Source organism: Crocodylus siamensis, chromosome 15 (genome assembly GCF_052110815.1).
Source record: "Crocodylus siamensis isolate JL-2025a chromosome 15, ASM5211081v1, whole genome shotgun sequence".
Classification (NCBI taxonomy): Eukaryota; Metazoa; Chordata; order Crocodylia; family Crocodylidae; genus Crocodylus; species Crocodylus siamensis.
The window spans coordinates 8,836,831-8,857,425 of NC_143409.1; the positions used below are offsets into that span (position 1 = coordinate 8,836,831).

The 20,595-nt window shown below is 43.6% G+C and overlaps 1 protein-coding gene across 1 annotated transcript; it reads right to left on the reverse strand.

Moving 5' to 3' along the window:
• Nucleotides 1–5,523: 5,523 nt before the first annotated feature.
• Nucleotides 5,524–18,838, reverse strand: ARRDC4 (arrestin domain containing 4). Its single transcript, XM_090029114.1, has 8 exons — nucleotides 18,468–18,838; nucleotides 15,969–16,035; nucleotides 15,525–15,672; nucleotides 12,538–12,640; nucleotides 11,575–11,831; nucleotides 10,285–10,447; nucleotides 8,384–8,538; nucleotides 5,524–8,281 (listed from the first exon to the last, which is right to left on the reverse strand). Exons 1-8 carry the CDS (start codon nucleotides 18,751–18,753, stop codon nucleotides 8,225–8,227), a joined length of 1,236 nt encoding a protein of 411 aa, XP_089885240.1. The 5' UTR covers nucleotides 18,754–18,838; the 3' UTR covers nucleotides 5,524–8,224.
• Nucleotides 18,839–20,595: the final 1,757 nt, after the last annotated feature.

The window sequence follows — 20,595 nt, forward strand, 5'->3', positions numbered from 1 at the left end:
GTGGGGGACAGACTTACTGGGCAGACAGGTCATTTCCGCTTGTCCTGCTGCTTTTAGGATTGTGTTTGGGACAAGTCAGCTTCCTGAAAGCACGGCGTCCCATCACCGCCCACAGAAAGCTGACGTGCCCTTTGCTGGAATGGTGACACAGCTCAATGCCTTCAAGTGAATGATGTCTTTCTTCATGTTTCTCTGCAGCCAGTGCTGGGATGTACTCAACAGGCATGTGTTTCATACCTGCTGAAAGATGTGAGGGGGAAGAGGAAGAACAGACAAGCAACAACTCATTCCCTAAATGTGTCAGGCTCTCAGCGCCAACGCACAAGAAACCAGGGTGTGGGGGAAAGGCAGACGGGCAGATAGGTGTATAAGGAAGTGCCCCAAGACCAAGCGTTCATCAGCCAGCAGATTACCGTGCTACAAGGGATGATGGAAAAAACACCCACAGGTTTGCTTCCTGGCTGGATGGGCAACTGAATTGCCCTGGAGTCTGGGCTACACCCCCTCTCCACCACGGCATTTGTATAGCAGATTACAGCACCCATTTTGTCCTGCCTGAGCGGAAACTAAGGACTAGCCATACACTGGCCTGTGGTTCATGCCCTTTGCAATTGGTTTGTACATGGTTTTAAATGTTTTAGAAATACATTTTTCTATTACTGTCCAGTAAAAAAATATGACAATGGCCACCTCCAGCTAGGGTTCAGCACGCCTAAAGGTGCATAAACCGGCGAAGGAGCTTCACACAGGGTTAGGTGCCTTGTAGCCCTCCCTAGTGAATAGGATGCGTGGTGCTTCCAAAGACAGGCCAGTGTGCTAGGCTCTGGGCACAGACTGCTAGCCAACGGGCTGCATAAAAAGTGAGAGGGACCTGAATGCCAGCCCTCTTCAGAGCACCCGCATACCAGGGCCACAGACAAAGTGGGTGCAGGCTACCTTGGGCAGGGCAGTCAACTGGTTAGAGCGCTTACCGAGGCACCTGCTTTGGACCCAATTGAAGTTTTCAGCTATAGTGAAGTTCCTTTATGACACACGCGCCTGACTTTAAGGTGTCTGAGTCACCCGATAGCATCCTTTTGCCTCCTGTAATCACAAGCACAAGGTAAAATGCCTTACAGAGGCACCAAGCACTGGGGGAATGTATAGTCACCAGCAGCACAGACTTTAGCCTGCTCCACCAGGTGCTACGTCAGCCTGACACACTCTTTCCCCAGGGCCTTGGAAGAGATATGGAGGCAGCACTATTTTGCAAGCAAGTGCCCCATGACAGTACTTCTATGGTATGTACAAGTGCGCCCTGTGGGCAGCCATGAGGCACAGGGACATGTGAGAGCAACCGTTTGGGGACAGGAAAACAAAGCCTGATGGACTGGTAGTGGCACACTTCAAGGGCTTTGATTTTCCCATCAGAAAGCAAGCAAGCCCCGATGTGGCCAGTAGGCAGCCTGCTCAGGGCTGTCATCACCATATGGGGGACAGGCTGGCTTGCCACTCTCACATCTCTCCTGAATTCACAGTACTGCCATGACATCTCTCACCTCTCATCCAGCTTCCCCAGCAGGTGGTGGAGAAGGATGTGAGTATTAGAGATCACCCTGATCACCCTGTGCAGGGCAGGTCAGTCATCTCCTGCCTGCAGTGATGCAGCTGCAATGGGCCAGATCCAGATGATCTAAACCAGCTCCATGACTTACTTACTGTGCCTTGACTCCAGACATGTGGTGGTGTCTGCGACTCATTGGGCTTTATGTCAGAGGGTGAAATGCAGAACCAGCATTGAGCGCAGGGGTCCGAACCCAGGGCTGCCACTAAGGTAGGCATGACTCCCTTCCCTAGGCTTCCCATAAGGCTCTTGCTTGCTTAGTGGTCTTCTGCCTGCATGGAGTTGCCTCCCGGCTGTCTAGTGGGCCAACATCAAGTGGAGGGAGAGGGGTGCAAGAGTCTTCTACTTCTAGCGGCCTTGTAGTATGGGATTTAGAGCCCACTTTAAATAGCTCATAAGAGACAGTTAATTAGGCCCGAAGTGTGGCCCAGTGGGTCTTCCATGTCCTAGACCAGTGGTTTTTCAACCAGGTTTTGTCATTTGCAAGCCCCTAAAAAATTTCAAGTGGAAGGTGCAGACCCTTTTGAATGGTAAGTGTAGGTATTCACATACTTCTGATTGATGATAGTCATCTTTTGTGGCTGCCTTAGACATAGTCTGCAAATCCCCAGCCTATGCTAGACAAGTGCCCTAACCACTATGATATTTGAAGCAAAGGAGGCTTATGATGCCTGCATCATGTTCAGCTCCCAAGACAAAAAAGCACTGCTACATGTTACGCATGTGGCCAGAAGCAGGTAGGATTCAAAGCAGTTGGTTAAAATTACCCCTGGATTGAACGGAAAGCCATGCACCCCTGACTAATATTGCTGGAGGCAGCTGAGTGCTGCCGGGGCAGGGGCTGCCTCCAGCAGGTACGGACCTTTGAACCTGTTGGAAGTACAAAAGAATTGCATGGCCACACAGGCCAAACAATGTGTTCAGCTTTCTGTTCCTAGGCACTAGGCTCTGCGCTAATGGAGGATTACACATGGGTGTGTAGGACCCTTATGCACACCCCTTATGGGTGTGTAGGTGCCTTAGAGACCTTGAAGCACAGTTGGCTAAACCCATGACTAATAGGCTTGGTGCGAGGCTAGGAAAAAGGGCACAAACCCCCTTCTCCCGCATAGCTCAGCAGCTAGCACTCCCACGTGAGAAGCTGGCTGCCCTATGTTCTAGACCCCTTTGCTCAGATGGGGTTGAACCCATGTCTTGGGTCTCCCAGAAAGCCACGGCATAGCCAGTTTTCTGGTGCTGCTGTTGAAGCTAACCTCATCATTGGAAAATATGGATGGAGGGCAGGGTGAAAGCATCTGCCCCTCTGGCAGCAAGGGCCCTGCATCAAGCCTAGAGCCACACACGCTCTTATTTGCTCTCTTCCACCTGACCCCTGGCTCCTCCCTCCAGGTATCCTAGGCCTTGCTTGTAGGTGGCCAGCTTCAGAAGAAGCATGAGGAAAGCACTTAAACAGTGGCTGGCCTGTGCTGTGGTTAGAGTGTCATGCTGGGAAGTCAGACACACATACAAGCCCCATCTAGGGATGGGGAACCGAGGAGCCCCAGGTGAGTGCTTTACCTTTTGGGGAAGAAGGTAGAGCGGCTCTCTTTCACACTTACATATGCTTAGTACTTCCACAAGGAAGTACTAAAGCATGGCACCGTATGGCGACATGTAGACCACAGGCGACTGGCATCTCCTGAGTCTGGGGGGGCACCGCAGCAGTCGTGGGTGGAGTGGCTGGAGCTGGCGAGCATCCGCAGATGCTGCCGATGGCCCTGTCAGGGGGGCATATGCCCCTCCCACGCATTGCCTATGGTGTAGATGCACCCCTATATGCAAAGCCACCTCATTTAGATTTCCCAAGCACGTAACAGTGTTGCTTGTCACTTAGTTGGACTCAGTTACTTATTGTATACTCTGTAGAGAAGTAGTTCTACCTAGAAACCCCACATTTTGTACTATTCAGCATAAGAGAAGCATGCTCAGGTTGGCTGCTGAAACCTTGTCGCTCAAACTAAGTGCATTTATTTAAAAAAAAAAAAAATCAAAATAAGACAGAACTCCTACGGCTTTGGCTACCCCCAGATCTGAAAACCAGATTGCTGATTTGGTCTCTGTGCAGGCACTTGCTCATCAAGCCCACTAATGAATACATAATAAAATCTCAGAAAATAGATTTGTAGTGGGTATGTCAGAATCAACAGTTGCTACTACTTTCACCTTGTGGTTCACAGTTTTCCTGTCTGAAGGCAGGCAGATGGTTGACTGTAAGCCAAAAACTAAGGAGGATTTCCTCATTTCCTCTGCTGGCAGTTGCTCAGAGATTTTTCAGTACAACTGCATTACTGATATGAGATGTAGTCTGGCCTGTGTTACTAAAATGGCTCTTATCACAATGACCAGAGTCAGAACGGACATAAGCCACAGCAACTCTATTCAAGTCACTTCTCTAAATAATACCTTATTTTTCCCCAATTCACCTAAGACAAAACTCTTGTGACCACTATTCATTTTTACCTTGATCAGAAATTGATGTAAAAATGCCGTCCTAAAATTGTACTAGACTGATGGGTAACAGCTAACAGACTAGCTTAGTGTTAGTCACACAGTGGCTTTGATATTGTCATTTCATGCTATTTAACAGATGAACTGCTGCTATATACTCTTTGCATGTAAAATTTTTCTCCTATTAATATACTGAATTACAATGTGCCTGGTAACAATTGTCCAGTAGCACTACAGACTTAGTCCCATTTTGGGAGGGTGGGGGGAAGAGGAAACAGCAGGGAAGGAATCTTCTTTGAGAAACAGGTAGTGTTAGATTTATTGGTAAAAAGCCTCCATTTCATGTTATGTGGACGAGGTTTTTAAAGAAATACATATACACACACAAACCACCTTGAGTATGTACCACTCCTAAATCCTGCATGTTGTGTTCCTGGATTCCTGTAGTAGTCCCAGCCTTTTCAAGACCTGAGGCCAGTTATCAAAACTCAAGAGTTGTACTATATACAATTTTTTTTTAATTGAACACGAATGGTGCCACTTCATGCCTTGAAATCAAATTTTGCACCTGCAAAATACACCATCGAAACACTTCGTGAGGTGTGTGACCCAACACTGTACTTACTTTACGTGCTACATTACATCTATATTCCTCTCAGTCAGCTGAATTACAGTGGCTGAAACTAGTTCATAAGGCACATTATCTTTGAGGTGTCTGTAATTCTGTTACCCTTCTCCTTTTCACAAGGATGGGCTGCTGTTTAGAAGAGGTGGAACAGAACTATATTTACTTCAGTTCTGGTGCTTCACAGCTTTAAGCTATGTGACAGATGCCTTTCAAGACTATTTTTCACCCCTTCTGCTGTTTGTCCACTTCCATGAGCCACAGTATTGCAATCACATTGTAGGTATTTAAACTCTGTCATGTAATTCAGTGGGGCTGCGCTCTACAGTCAGGTCTAATGAGCTAAGTAGTACAAGAAGCATAGTATGGAAATAATGTGATGTTGAACAAAAGTCAGCAAGATTTTACCTATTATTTCAAAATATGCTGGCAGATAACCAAGAGAAACCCAATTAAAAGTGTATCCTGCTACTTAAACTCAGTAAGAGTTTGCACTATTCAGCATAACAGTGTTGTTATTACAATAAAATCATCTTTGCTAATGGCAGTTAACATAACTGATCTGATTTTCAGTAATGACTTATGGAGAGTTTTCTGGAAAGGAAGTGATGACAATTTTCCAGCAACGTGCCCTGTTCCATATTTAAGATCAGAGAAGTACGTAATTTTAAATGTTAAGATGAGTCTCTCATACCTTTTGTTCTACCGATATAACACCCAGACACTGCAACCAGCTTCCATGTCACTTAACTCTGAAAAGGTTCTGCCATCACTTTCAGAGTAGACTGCACAAATCATCCATCCAACACAGAGTTTTCCATTTTTATTAAGAAAGAGAACCCACAGGGCTCATACATTGGTACAAAATACAATCAAGTCCTTATGTATTAACATTTTGAAAAGCAAGGGTATTTTTTTTTTGTCTTTTTAAAACCGTTTCACAGTTATCAAAAACAAAACCCCTGCATATTTAACTCATTTTTGTGCAAACAAACAGTATGTATTTTGGGACCAAATTCGACTCTCTTAACTAGGAGACAGAGAGGAGAATTTGGCAGTGTTTTTCACCCCTCCCTCAAAGAGCCATACGTGTTTCTTAAGAAACACTTTTCTAGGGTTTTTTTGTTTTTTTTTGTTGTTTTTTTTTGCAGCGAACAATCTAAGGCCACAGGTTTTCTGCAAATAACAAACAAAAAAGCAACCCAAAGATTAAAAAAAAAAACAACAACACGCGCACACACACACACACACACACACACAAAAGAGCTGCATCTTTACCCTTCATTGACACATGCTCTGAATTGCATAACCATGTTCATACCAACAAGTTAGCCAGTTAACCACCTGGAAGGTATTATGGTCATAAGCACCTAATGATCATTAGGCTAATATTTTGAAACAGCTACATGCAAGTCAATACACAACCACATTACTGTTCAAGTAAACTAAAATGATATCCCCTTAAAGGAAAATATTTGCGTGATCCCTTTCAAGGTTCTGCAAGCAGAAATCCTGCTCAACTGTATGGGCACGCCATCAATTAAAAAAGGCATGAAAGCTACAACTTGAAACTTTAAGACAAGTATGTTCTTTTTCAGGATGGACTTTTCTAAAATGTGCAATCAAGTTTTAGTTGAAATTACATTTGATAGGAAAACAATACTTAAAATTACAAATAAAAAAATAACTGCAGTTTGAAATGATATGCATCGTGCCATTACAGCTCTTCTACACCGTGGACTGAACAGGTAACAGAGGTGAAGTGGTAGAAGTTAGACAATGTACAAGAGGAGAGTCTTGCTAAAAGGATAGAGAGTAAAAAATACAGATATGCTTGTAGAAAAAAATCCCTGCTTCTTAAATGACTGGTTATTTTTCTCCCCCCGCCATAGAAAAGCATTTAAATTCTTTTTTTAAACTGCAGTTATTGATGAAATGAATACAATACATCTCACTTAAGTTACCAGATGGTATACTATTCTGCCATGTGAAGCACCAACCCTTTCGTAAAATATACGAAGTTGTCTAAACAGTTCAAAAAAACCCTTACGTTAAATACTCGACTGTAAACTGGAAGTTTGCATACTGTGTTTGCCATCCTCCTGCTCCTTTCAGAGTGAACTCTTGAGTGCCTCATCAGGTGGATTACCAATTAACGCTCAGCAGGAAGCAAACACTCTACTTGACATGAAGGCAGCGCAGAGTAGCACTGTGCCTCCAACCTTAGCAGCAACAAAAAAATCTCACTGTTCTAAATGACCTGAGGAAGACAACAGTAAAATATTGCACAAAAACAAAATTAGAGACAGCAAAAACACTAAAAAGTATGGATAGCAATGAACACTGCAGCCTCAACAACAGGCAATGTCTTTGAACAAAACGGCAGGAGTTAAAAAGATTTGTGCCGTTAGAGGAATCTTGCTCCCCTGATTTCTCCTTTGTCTTCACATACAAGCTAAGTCTACTCCAAGTATATTACACTCTTTCCTATGCTCCCAGCCTTTTTTATTTCTTCACTTTAGAAATCAATTAGGGACCCTTTTAGAGTTTTTGGAGTTTTACAAGACATTTTTGGTCTCAGATCTGACCCTAACTGGCTATCTAAGAGAGGTAGGCTTCAAAAGGCATTTGAATAAATAAATATAGTCCATTTTACTAAACAGATTTGCTGTTGGCAAAAAGGGATTTCCCCTTGCCATGTTTCCCTTTATCATGCTATCCATAAGCTTAAGATACAGAACTAGCACAGTAGCAGAAGAGGCTAGAATAATTTCTTAAGAGTCCCTTCAAGAAAGCATAGTGCATAAGCCATTATCAAAGTCCAACTTTCTCTTTTACATAGTTTTAGTTTTTCGTACAATACATGCTTGCCTTCATAATATTGCATAAATAACCATATTTTAACTATCCATGACACATTTAAATTCAGTCTGAATTATGATATAGTACCACATGACTGATCTTAGAAGAGTATAGCGTCATGGAAAAAAAAAAGTTTGTTTTAAGCTGGCATTAGTCTGGGCTCCATATTTCAGTTAGTGTTCCTTTCTCAGTTACGGACCATGCAAAACTCCTGCCTTTCAAGCTCTTGGCATAATGGTACGTTCATCCAAATTCTCCCAAAAAAATCTTTAAGTTAAAGTACACATTAGTTCCTCCTTGAAACAACTTTAAAATGCTTCCTTGTCACTGTATAACATCTCCATTAAAAAAAAAGGAAAAAAAAAGGAACTTTTCTTTCTTCTTGGGTACTTCCTTGACATCCCGAACTTCCTGCTCACACTTTGTTGCAATGAGGTGCACAACGTCCTCTACGTAGGCAGATACAGACTAGTCCTTTCCAGCTGCTTAGCATGCTCAACTTCCAACTCCTGCCTTCGCACTTCCATTCTTCCTTATTCAAAAACTTAGCTTCAGTGACCAGTTTCTTTTTAGCTTGACTGTCAGCTGAAGCAGCAGAAAGATAAAACCTTCTATTCCTTCACAATAAACCTTATTTCAAATTCTCTTCAGAGTGTGAAAGAAACAGGCTGGATTTCTTCTACATCAGTAGGATGTGGATCAATCTGCCGAAAGGGGAAAAAAAAAAAAAATCAGAACGATTAACTTCCTTCAATCCTTGCATTTACAGAATATTTTGAATAATGTATAATAGATTTTCTTTTTACCTCTGAATAGAGAGGTGGAGGCTGAAACCGAAACTCCTGTATATAAGCAAACATGGGACAAGATAGTTGCTCCTCACAGTCTATTGGTTGTGGGTAAGCTGGAACATGTCTAGAGCATTCTTCCTCTGACACTACATCAGCATAATTTGGTGGTGCTGAAAGCAAGAGACCGCTGTTACATAATCTGCTTGTTCAACTAGTCACAACTTTCCAGACTGTTTGCCCACAGTCCCCAAGAACATTATACCACAAACAGAAAACTGAAAAATTCTACCAATACTGAATACATTATTTAAATCAGAGGGATCAGATTCACTCAGGGCCCAGGGCCAGAGCTAGACTACTAAGCTGCTTGTGAGAGGGATCTGGACTGGCAAATGGGGTGGCCTCTGTGGCCCTGCAGCAGCAGGTGCAGTGGGGCAAGTGACTGTGGGCTAGAAAGCCACTTGCTGTGGTGGAGGTGTGCAAGAGGTGATGATGCCCTGGATTCCATGGAAGTCCAGCAGCCAAAAGGGTTGGATGTTTGATACCCCTGATTTAAATACCACAGTAAGAAAAGCACAGGGTATGTCATTTATTAGAAGCATGTTACAAAATTAAATTATTTGCTGGCAGATTCAAGTTTGTGCTGATGTGCTTAATTTTTAGGGACCTGATCTCAAAATGGAATCCAGAAACCCGAGTGATTTCCTTCAGAAGGGAGATCCAAAATCAGAAAACCCCCCCCCCATCTTTCAGCTCAGGAGAATGCCAGGTACAGCCAACATACAGGACACCTCTAAGGTAGACGTTTACTAGGGCTGTATGAAACCTTGGCAGCCATTTAATTTCGGAGGTGTTTCAGGCTGCTTCAGTGCCTGAAACACCGAATCCAAATTGAAACGGAAGGCTCAGGAACAGCTCCGAAATGAAATGAGGCATCTGAAACATTTCGGAACATTTCGGCGCTTCGGAGTCAGGCTTGCAGGGAAACAGCTGTATGCTGCTGCCCTGCCATGAGACCTGGCTCCACAGGGGCAGAGATCTGGGGCAGCATGGGGCAGGCAGTGGTGGCGAGCAGACCTCTGGTGCAGATCTCTGCTCCCTGCGTAGCTGAATCACGCGGCAGGGACCAGCAGGCTTGCTTGCAGCTCTGAGCTGCTTCCCTGCCCCGCGATCTGATGTGACAGGGGTCAGAGATCTGCGTGGGAGTCTCCTCGTCTGCATGGTGGGCAGTGGCCCTGCCCCTCCCTGGACAGGCCACCCATGGCCCCATCCTGCTCCCTGCTGGGGCCCCAAGCCCCCAGCCTCACCCAGCTGGGTAGGGCCGTGCAGAGCTTGCCTTGTAGCCCGTTCCGAAAAGATTCAGAGGAGATTTAGCAGAGACATTCGGCCAAAACGAAAAAGGACAATGATCCAAAACACTGAAAAGAATCGCTGTCCTCCTTGAACAGCTGAATCGGAAACCGAATCGAAACACAGACATTTTGCGCAGCCCCAATGTTTCCAATTCTACCTTCAAAAGAATGAGGAATACTCCCAGTAGCTTAAAGCTGTCCACCTTTCAACTACTACCCTAGCAGTGAAACATTTGCTCATTACTAGGTGGGAGACATTTGCTCACTATTAAGAGGTGGGAGACCAAGTTCAATATTTGAGGGGAGACTGCGTGTGCATGCATGTATGAGCATAAGACTGTAATTTACTGGGGTTTGGTCCTTGAATACTTTTCAGCTACCTAGTTACGCTCCATCTTGCACTAATGATCTGCAATAGCTTGGATGGCAAATTTGGACATGGGTCTAAATACTACTTTAGTGGCCTAAATCTTTTATTGGATTTAACTCTTGAACTGGCACAACTTCCCGGCTTCTGTAGTACAGAAAATTTATCCAAATGATGAAAAAGCTCAAAATGTTTACCTTCAGGGTGTTCTGGCATGGTCAGCGCCAGCCAACTCATGTCCATACTGAACTGGCTGGTAACGCTGGAGTTCCTGCTTGAAAACCCAGTGCAAGGAATTGTGCCAATCACCAAGGGCATTTCAATCATCAGTTTCTTAGCACCAGGAATATGGATATATACCTATGTGATAAACCCCCACAAATACAGCAGATTTAGACAAGTCACAAAAATGCAACAGAACAGTAGTTCACAGAAGCCAGTAGAATTCCTGTAGCATAAGCCAACTTAAAGATATTAAGAAAGTTAGTGATTCCAGATGAATATGGCTAGCACTTTGCATCTTTGGTAAATCTGAAAACCATTATTTTCTTTCTGCATTTTGGCCCACATCTTTCTCTACCTGCAAAGCACCAAAGTGGAGATAGTAGGCACTTTAGTGTAAGCTCATTCCACCCTTCTTGAGTCCCTGAAAAACTTAGCGTAAAAGGCAGGCGGATCCTTCCCCTCCTTTCCGTTTTTTATAGCTTGGTTTTAAGGCTAAGAACATAGCATATTATGAAAAACAAACAAACCGCATGAATAGATTTTCAGAGACTTCAATAGGATAGAATAGGAACATATTTAAGCAGCTAATGTGTGGTAGGATCAGGCCCCTTGTCTTTGAATGACCTTCTCTTGCTTTGCTTGCTGTTTTGACCAGCATCTTTACATAGAAGACTTTCAGATCTTCCTTATCACTTCTGCAGTGTCACCATCCATCCAGGTATGCATTTCAGCCTGAAATCTTTTCCAGATGAGCTTGTCTATAGACATGTAAAACTTCCCCTAAACACGCTCCACTTTCCTCATCACCATTACTTCTGTTATTCAGCCGTATAGCTTAGGAATTATCTTCAATCTTTCTCCTCCCATACAGCAAAATATCAACACAATCGGCACATTTTCCCCTCCTTGACGTAGAAGCTCCATCTCAAAACACAAAGCTCTTCCATGCCAATCTCAAATCCCAGTTATTTTGACCACCATGCGTCCTTTTTGATACTAACACCAACCACCTTCTGTTTGTTCCAGGAACTTTCCATGCCTGACTGGACATATGTTGAAAATAGCTTAGTTTCTATTTCAACTTTTAAATCGGTCATCAGTTACATGTTTGCACTCTACAAGCATTTAAGATTTTTCTTCAGGTAAAGCCAAGATGCAATGTTACACTTTATCAAGCTTAAACTTGTTAAGTACTAATGAAATTCTGATGATAAATTTAGAACTAAAAAATAAGTATATTTGTGATGAAAACCTGCACTTACAGCTAAAGTATATTCTACTCTGATGATACAGCAATCAAGTATGGAAGGGGTTACAGGAGGGATTTTCAAAGTTTTCCCATTCCAGGTATCTGTGCTCCCAGAGGAGATATGGTTTCCTCGCACATTGGCAACCATCTGACGGAAAGTCTTAGTCTTCCCACTGGCCAAATAAGTCTGTGTTTGAAAAATGGCAGCTTTTGGAACAACCAGACGAGAGGAACAGTTTTCAATTTCTGCATAGATTGGTATTGCTTCTCCTAAAAATTAAAAAGAAAAAAAGAAAAGGAGTCCTATGAATATTTTGTATGCATCTAGCACCTTTGCTCTGAGCATACCTATAAAAAACTTTAAGATCCCTACATCATGTCATGTTATTACTAATTTTATATTAATTGTGTCAACTCCTGCCAAACAGTTTCTTTGCAAACTGGTGGAGGATATAGCCTTATACTATATATTAATGTTTCATGATTGTTTATACAGGAGTTTTTGACACACAAGTTACAAACATGCATTTGCTAAATATAGTGCACTTCCACAATTATCACCATAGTAATTACTGTGGGACCAGAACCCACAAAGAGTCATCAAAAATGTTCATATACTGTACACTTGTACATTTCACAGCACGTTCCTCTAGAACTTCTATAGAAAAAGACCAGTATTAAACAGAGGACCTTAGTGAAGAGCATTATTCTTTGGCCCTTGACATCCACAGCAGCTCAGATGCGATGTCTTTTTGGGTAACAACACTGCATAATACTACTAGTTTTCAAATTGCATTACTAACAGAAGATATCTTTTAACTCAATTTACACAGATCTGATTTTACTAACTTCTAAGTTACACAACTATTTGTTCCAGCCATCACACACTAGGTTTACATAGTTTCTGGGTTGCACAAAAACCCCTTACTTGCTATCAAAGAAACAAGTAAATCAAGTTGTAAGAAAAAGTTCTTACCGTTACAGTATCCCTTCCTCTCAATTTTGGCACTCAGAGACACTGGGCCAGAAGTGAAAAGCCAGCACCCAACCATCTTCTCCCGGCTTCTCAAAACAGGCATCTAAAAAAAACACCAACATCTCAGAATTCTCTTTATCTAGCTTGTACAAAAATTGCCACATTACTTCATTGTAATATTCAGATTAATGCAAACAGACTTCACATTTGCTTGGGACCAAATCTTCCTGCTACTCAAGACAAGAAAAATGTTGTCATTTGATTTCAGTGGAGCCAAGAATTACTACTACTTGCAAGTTTGGCTGTTTTCTTCTTACTTTGCACTTGAAAAGAAAAGTGGCCTAAGGCAAAAGCAAGATGTGCATTTTCAATGTATTAATTCTCTTGCAAATATTTCAATTGAAGTTCATCAAGTTTTTATAGACATGGCCTTTAGAAAGGCTGAGAGTACCCATGCTAGATGGGAATCATTGCATTCATGTTAACATTTCAGTTGGTTGCAGAAATATGCAAGCAGTTAACGAAGCCTTGCAGAGTTTGTTTTGCCCATTCATCTGGAGCAGGCAGCTATTTGGTTGGCAGATAAAATACCATCTACTTCCTAGATACCATCATCATGGTAAGGGAGAAGGTTGTGTGTGTGGAAACGAGCATATTTTGTGCATGAAGTGATGAGCTTTTTTGGCAGGTTTGCAATATTAAATCAAATCATATGAGAATTATTAACATTTACACTTAAAATGATGAAAACAACTGAACCACCAAGTTAGCAGACACTGTAAGTGACTTTCATGTTGTCTATGCAAAGCTCCAGGAACTCTGACCAAATTTTGCAAAATTCAGCTAAAATAACCAAATCCAGGCTACAAGAGTCCTAGTTCACCAAGTTGCCGAGTCAGAATCCTAGTCTCTTTCTTTCACTGTCACTACCACAAGCCTAAAGCTAGCAGCAGCTAGGATAACTATGCAATCTGTGGATCCATTAGCCACAAATCCTGTTTTCCCTTGAATGACAGTAAAATAAAGAACTATAACATTCAAAGGATTTCAATGCTGCTTTGGTGACAATGTGGAAGCTTCTCTCCAACATACAGCAGGCAGTTATTGTTGAAGATACATAGCTCAAATCTCGCAACTTGTTCAGGAGAAGCACAGGTTCGCTGGTTTCAGAAGCTGCTTCTGGATGCACACAACATTCTACTGGAGTGGGCTAAGTTACAACCCAGAGCCCTAGACACCCAGATTTCTGTTCTCCAGAATCAAACTTTGTGCAGTGAAACAAACACCCTCAACACAAGCCGATAAGTTGGTACTGTCACTACAAATGCTCAGTTAAGGGACCATATACCATGAGGTAAACTGGTCTTTTTTGACTATTGCTTAGACAATGAACTGTAAAGAGATAAAACTAGCTTGTGCACTTTTTGCTTCTTTATGATATAAGACAAAGGCCTGAACTAATTGTTGCTAAGAAACTTTCTGATTGTTCTCCACATTAGAGTGCTCTTTGATTCGGTCTTCCTGGAAGACTTAAGAATAAAGGAAATTTCAGTCAGTCACAGTGAAGGGTTTGAGCATTTTTATGACTGAACAAAACTACAGCTTATGCTTATCATCAGTAATTAACACTTTGAATAAGTCAAGTGTTCAAGTGACAAGCCAAGGATGAGTGGACTTCTAAAGTAACATATGCCATCCTTATCCAGAACATTTTTGGAAAACATTATTTCTTGCCTTTTTTATACAACAGTAAGGAGACGAGGATGTAGTTCTAAAGACAGCAGAAGATACTTTGCAGAAATACATTAAAGCTATTTAACTTTACAGGCATGCTGAACAAGCTATTCTTCATAGTATAGCTTAATAAACTTACATTAAAAATGATATTAGGGGATTACAAAACTGAATGTTTTTAGAAGGAACTGTTAAGTCTTGTCCAGTCCCAACAACAAAATACAAGAGTCTTTATATATTCAATATTGTGCAAATACAGTATGGTTAATATTACCTATTTTCTGAAGCTGTGTGTAACATAAGGACCATCTGCTCTTTACAGATGTCACTGCCAAAACATTTACATAAAGTTCTAGCTCTAAATTTTAAAGAAACATGAAACAAAAAGTATGCAACTCTATTAGAAGAAAAATGATCATCTAATGCCAAAACCTACATCTTAGCCACATCAGCATTATGATGGAAAGTTAAAATTATCCAAGCACTTCAATAAAGCAGAAATCATTCATTCACATTTAAATGAATAACCATTAGGTCCTAGTTACTATCATGAAAGTGCAAGGTATAATTTTATATTATTTTGATAATATGGGTTTAGATAAAAGAATCTAGCTCATTAGCTTCCATCTTGCCCATTCTGTTGTTACTTATAGTCTGATCTTTCTTATTACTCCACAGTATTTCTAGTGATTATTAGAAGTTCAATGCTTTAATGTGGCCAAATCTGTCATAAGGAAATAACTGAAAAGATCTCTGAAGCAGCTGCATGCATGGACTTAATGTTAGAAAATGACATGCAAAATGGAAGGATACATAACATAATGGCCAGAGCTTAAATAACAGCCTAGAGCATGATTAATACTCTTCCATAATTACTGTTCCTCAACCTACTATTACTGAAGAGTTTAGGACGCTGCAGCCCTGTGAATATAGTTGCTCTGGTAGGAGTAACTACTTTATGCTTCAGCATTATTATTATTAAGCCTTATTAATGCATTTCCAGCCTGCCTAACTTTTTTTGGCAATAGCAGCCCTGCCAGCAGGGATGTAATCAATTCTATTAAAAAAGCAACTATGTTTGCAATTCACATAGCCCGAGATCATCTATTTATAGAGAAAGCTTAAAAGGGAGCTTATATGCTTTCAGAAATCAACAAAATGAGACACCAAAATACTAGTGAAGTGGTTATGGATGCATGAGAATTCTTCTTCAAAATAGATTTAAATCAATTAATTAAAAAAAATGCTCTTACCAATAAAGCTGGTGAGCTGACATCAATATGGCTGACAACCTGAAGTTCTCTCTCGACACTCTCATCAGGTGCTACAGGCCTTTCCAGAACTGCTTTTACACAGTATTGAATGCTGCCATACTTCCCAGTAAAAGAGGTCACCAAAGGTCTGAAACAGTCACAAAAATAGTCTCGTATGCATTGAGTTTATATTAGAATTCCAAACTTAAAACACTTTCTGTACACACAGATGTTTACCATCTTCCATCTAGTACATTTATGTCCTCTGGGGAAATCAAAGCAATACAAGAAGCACCCTTGCCACCACTCAGCGTAAACATAAAGGCTAGTTTATCAGGTTGATGTAGAAGAATCAAAACTAATGATCAAGTTGCTCCAGTTTATTCCGCTTATTTTTCAAGAAACAACAACACATATAATTCCAGGTTGCATTATTTCACTTACTCTTGTGGGAGTTGAAAGCTGAATGGAAATTCATGTCGGCCAGCTAACAGGATTAAGTTTTCCTCACCTGAAGATAAAAGAACAGAAGTTATGTTGAACAGATTTTGAAAACTGGGGAAAGAATAATCAAAACAGCTTCCAATACAAATAGGACAATTTGTTCACGTACATGAGCCTCAGAAACAAATGAAAGTAACTGCAACGGTCTTTGGATCTGACCATGTTTTCATTATGTTCAGTATTGAATGAATACAACCATGGAACCAGGTAAATCTTAAATTCAGTTCATGAGCCTGGCCAAATTCCCATGTGTACTGACTGCTTCATGGGAAACGCTCATTTTTATTTCTTGAGGGAAATGAGTTTTACTCCACTTTTTTGATTCAAGATGAAGTAATCTTTTAATGTAAACAATTCCAGTAGAGCAGTAAAGAGTCTAAGGATTCACTCACGTAAATCTAAAAATCTCACCTACCTTGCATTAGAAATTCTTTTAAATAATTTATTTTACTATTAAATATTGTAATTTATCTTTCAATTAAAACTATATGAGTAGTAGACAATGAAACGGTGCTTTTACTTTGACTTTCACATTGGATGACAACATAAGGTATGTTGGTAAAAGTTTTCCTTAAAGAATTCCCTCCATTCTTTAAGCTTCTAAAACAAGTAGTATAAATGTTTTAGGTCCTTTTGATTTGTATTTTTGAAATACAAGATATGATATATAAATTTCTTTGAGGCAACAGCAGGAGGAGGCCACATGCTCTGTGGGCCTTAGTACCGATTATTTAAATATCGTTTTCTATTTTATTTACAGTGACTTCCAGACTCTTTAAATTTCAATCATACCAAGCTGAACTGGATAAAACTAACTGGATAACTGTACAATAAAACCACTCTAAGACTTGAAAAAGAGAGATTTGAGTGGTGAAACCAACGGATGCCCAAGGTGAAAAACTTGTTATATATGCTTCAACTACATACACCCATAACATTTCAGCTTGCACTGGAACAGTTCATAAGACACTGCAGCTATATTTATGCTTGAACAAGCTTCCAAGTCTATCAATGAAGACCAAGACTATAAAAGTTTTAAAGTTTTTCAAACAGGAGATGAATGTCCTCTGCCTTGTCATGCACCCTTTACGCATACAACAATGCTTCTCAAAAGATGAAATCTACTTTCAGTTCACAAGCTGATTTGCTAGAATATTATGGGCCCCTAGGGCCAGGAAAAAGACCTGCTACTATGACAGTTAAAGATGAATAAAGGAATCTAAGGCAAGACCCTATATCAGGGCAGGGGAGGGAGGGGCCAAAATGAGGCCCGCCAGGCCATTCTATTTGGCCCATGGGGCCCCTAAAAAATTTAGAAAATTAATATTTATCTGCCTCAGCGGCTTGGCATGTGGCCCTTGATGGCTTGCCAAAACTCAGTAAGTGGCCCACACCTGAAATAATTGCCCGCCCCTGCCCTATATTCACCTTAAAAAGAAAAAAGGTGTTATAGTTGGGTCAGGGGAATGGACTATATTAATGGTTCTCAACTTTTTTGTACTAGGACCCACTTATAAACATCAATGACCAGTCCTGACCTGCTGCCCCCTGCTCCTGCATGTGGGGCAGAGGGTGGGTGTGTGGGGCATGAAGGGGGCCCCTTGCAGGTGGGAACTGTGCCAGCCTGCAAGGGACAACACATTTTGAAAGTCTGTCCGTGACCCTTTCATATTTTCTCGTGAGTCATGTTTGGGTCGCGACCCCTGGGTTGAGAAGTGCTGGACTAGATCAGCGGTGGCCAACCTGCAGCACAAGTGTTGTGTGTGGCACGGGGCAGACCAGGAAGAGTCCAAGCAGTGCAGCGGCGGATAGGGCAGGAAGCAGAAGAGTGGATTGGGCAGGGAGCAGAAAGTAGAGCAGCAGATCAGGCAGGGGAAAAGAGTGGCTCTCAATGAGGGGGCGGGGCTAATGTGTGGCCCGCCTCCCCGAGGTCTCAACATCCCCTGTGTTCCTCACTTGAGAAAGGTGAAGAAAAAGCATAGAATTGCACAACAGGAGACGTCACAGATGTGAAGCAACCGGCTGAAAGTCGCAGGGTCAGTCAGTGGATGGCTCTCGGCCTCCTCCCCCTTGCTTCCCCCCACTCCCGCCCAGCTCCACCCACAGGGAGCGGGTCAGCACCACACGCCCAAAAAACTCCCCGCACCCGGGGCCAGAGGCCTGTCCCAGCCCCGACACCGCCCCCTGAGCCCCCGCAGGGGGCTGCGAGACCCCCCCCCAGGGGCCAAGGTAAGAACCGCCAGCAGTGACGGGCAGCACCTGGAGCAAGGGGAGCCCGCGGAGGAGGGGAGTCACCCCTGCCCCTGTACACACCCCCTGCCCTCCCCTCCCCCACCACCTTCCTCACTTCAAGGGCTGCCCTTCCCGCACCCAAGGGCCCCTCCCCCATCCAAATGCCCCCCCAGACCAGTCCCTCCCTCGCCCAAGTGCGCCCCTCACCGTCGGGCCGCGCCCGCAGCAGGTCCTGGCGCAGGTGCAGGTAGCGCACGTCGGCCTCCCGCCGGGGCCCCGCGCCGCCCGCCAGGCCGCGGCAGGCAGCGGGGTCCGTCCAGTAGACGCGGGCGCGGCCGGCCGCCTCCAGGCGCAGCCCGCGTAGGGCCCGCGGCGCCGGTAGCTCCAGCAGCACCCGGCCCGACACCGTGTCGCCGCTGCAGTAGCCGGCGCGCCCGGCCGCGTCCTCCAGCACCAGGGCCAGCGTCTGCCCCGGGCCGGCCCCGGCCGCCATCGCCCCGGCTCCGGGGAAACCTGCGGCCGCGGCCAACGGCGCTTTAACAGCCTCCCGTCAGAGCGGGCCGAGCTCCCGCCCCCGCCGCCGCCTCATTGGCCGCCGCCCACCGCCCCGGCCCGCCATTTGTCACCGCCCGCCGGCTCCCCCGCCGCCGGTTGGCTCCTCGGCGCGCACGCACGCCGCGTGCGTCACTCGGCGTGATCGCCCCGGCGCACCCAATCCGGAGGCAGCGGCTGAGCGTGGACATGGCGAGGATTGGCGGACTGGCAGCAGCTGTGTGGAGACGCAGCCAATGGCAGCGCGCGTCCTCCACGTGCACAGGCTGTGGATAAACACGCTGGGTAGGGGCGAGGCGGGGCGTGACTGGGCTAGGGGCGGGGCCAGAGGGAGGCGGGGGTGTTGGGCGGGGGTGCTGAGGGGCAAGGCAGGGTCTTAACGGGGCATCCGGGGTTTTCTGAGTTAAAAAACCCAAAAAACCCAAACCCAAATTTTCTGATTAAAAACAGAACAACCCCAAATCCACATTTCCCCAATTTTGTGGTTTAAAAAAATAACCCCAAATCCAGTTATGGAAAAAGTGTCGATTTTGGGTTTTTTAACAATATTTTGAATATACACACACACGCACACTAAATCTAGGGGCATTTATATGTGTGTGTGTGTGTGTATATATATATATATATATATATATATATAGTTTACATTAAAAGTTTACTTCATTTTGAATTTAAAAAGTGGTGTGCGCACTTTTTTATTCAAAATGAACTAAACTTTTAACGTAAACAATTCCAATAAAGCAGGTCAACGTTAAAACAGACTAAGGTTTGATTCATATAATCTAAAAATCTTACGTACCTTACATTATAAATTATTTTAAATAATTTCTTTTACTATTAAATATTGTAATTTATCTTTCAATTAAAGCAATATGAATGAAATGAATTAAAGTAATGAATGAAATGGTGCCTTTACTTTGACTTTCATGCTCCATGGCTACGCGCGCGCGCACACACACGCACACGCATGCACACATGCACATGTTTGTGGTGTTTCATTTTAATCATGAGGGAAAATAGATTTGGGGTCATTTTTTAAACCAGAAAATTTGGGAGTTGTTTTTATTTTAAACCAGAGAAAATGGGGATCCCTGGCCATAACTGGTGTGGGGTCCTCTGGGCCCAGGGAGGATGGGGCTGCAAGGTGCACTTCAACCTGCCGACCACCTCGTAGGGGCTGCTGGAGCCCAGGGGTCCCTCCTGCAGGGCTGAGCCGTGGCATGCAGACTCCTCTCTGCGGCACCTAGCCAGCCCTTGGCCCAGTCCCTCTGCATTGATTGCATTGGCTTTGGTGGCCAGAGGGATAGCGCTGCATGTGCAGGCAGGTTTTCTGCACTCTCAGCCTCTCGTTTCTTGCCTAGAATATTAATCAGAGCCAAGCTGCAGGCACAAAAGGCAAACGTGAGTGGCATGAGTTGTAGCAATTATTTGCCTGCTGCTGCTCCGCCCTGTGCCGAGAGACCCTTCTCGTGGCGGAGCGCTCTCTACCAGCATAACTTCAGCTTTGTTTTTGCACAAAACCATGTCTTGTAGACAGGGAAGCATTTGGGTGCTTCCATGGTTGGTTGCAGTCGCTAGGGTGGGAGTGGTTAGGCATCCAACCAAGAAGTGGAAATGCAGGAGCAGGCACACTGAGGGCAGAATCCTGTTTCACTTCACACGCCTGAATGGCAGCGGCACCCCCCTAACCCCAGTTGTTGGCACTTATGCACAGTTTGAGATTCAGCTCTGGATGCAGAAGTGTCCACACACCTATAGAGCTTGCTGCACTCTGCCCAGGCAG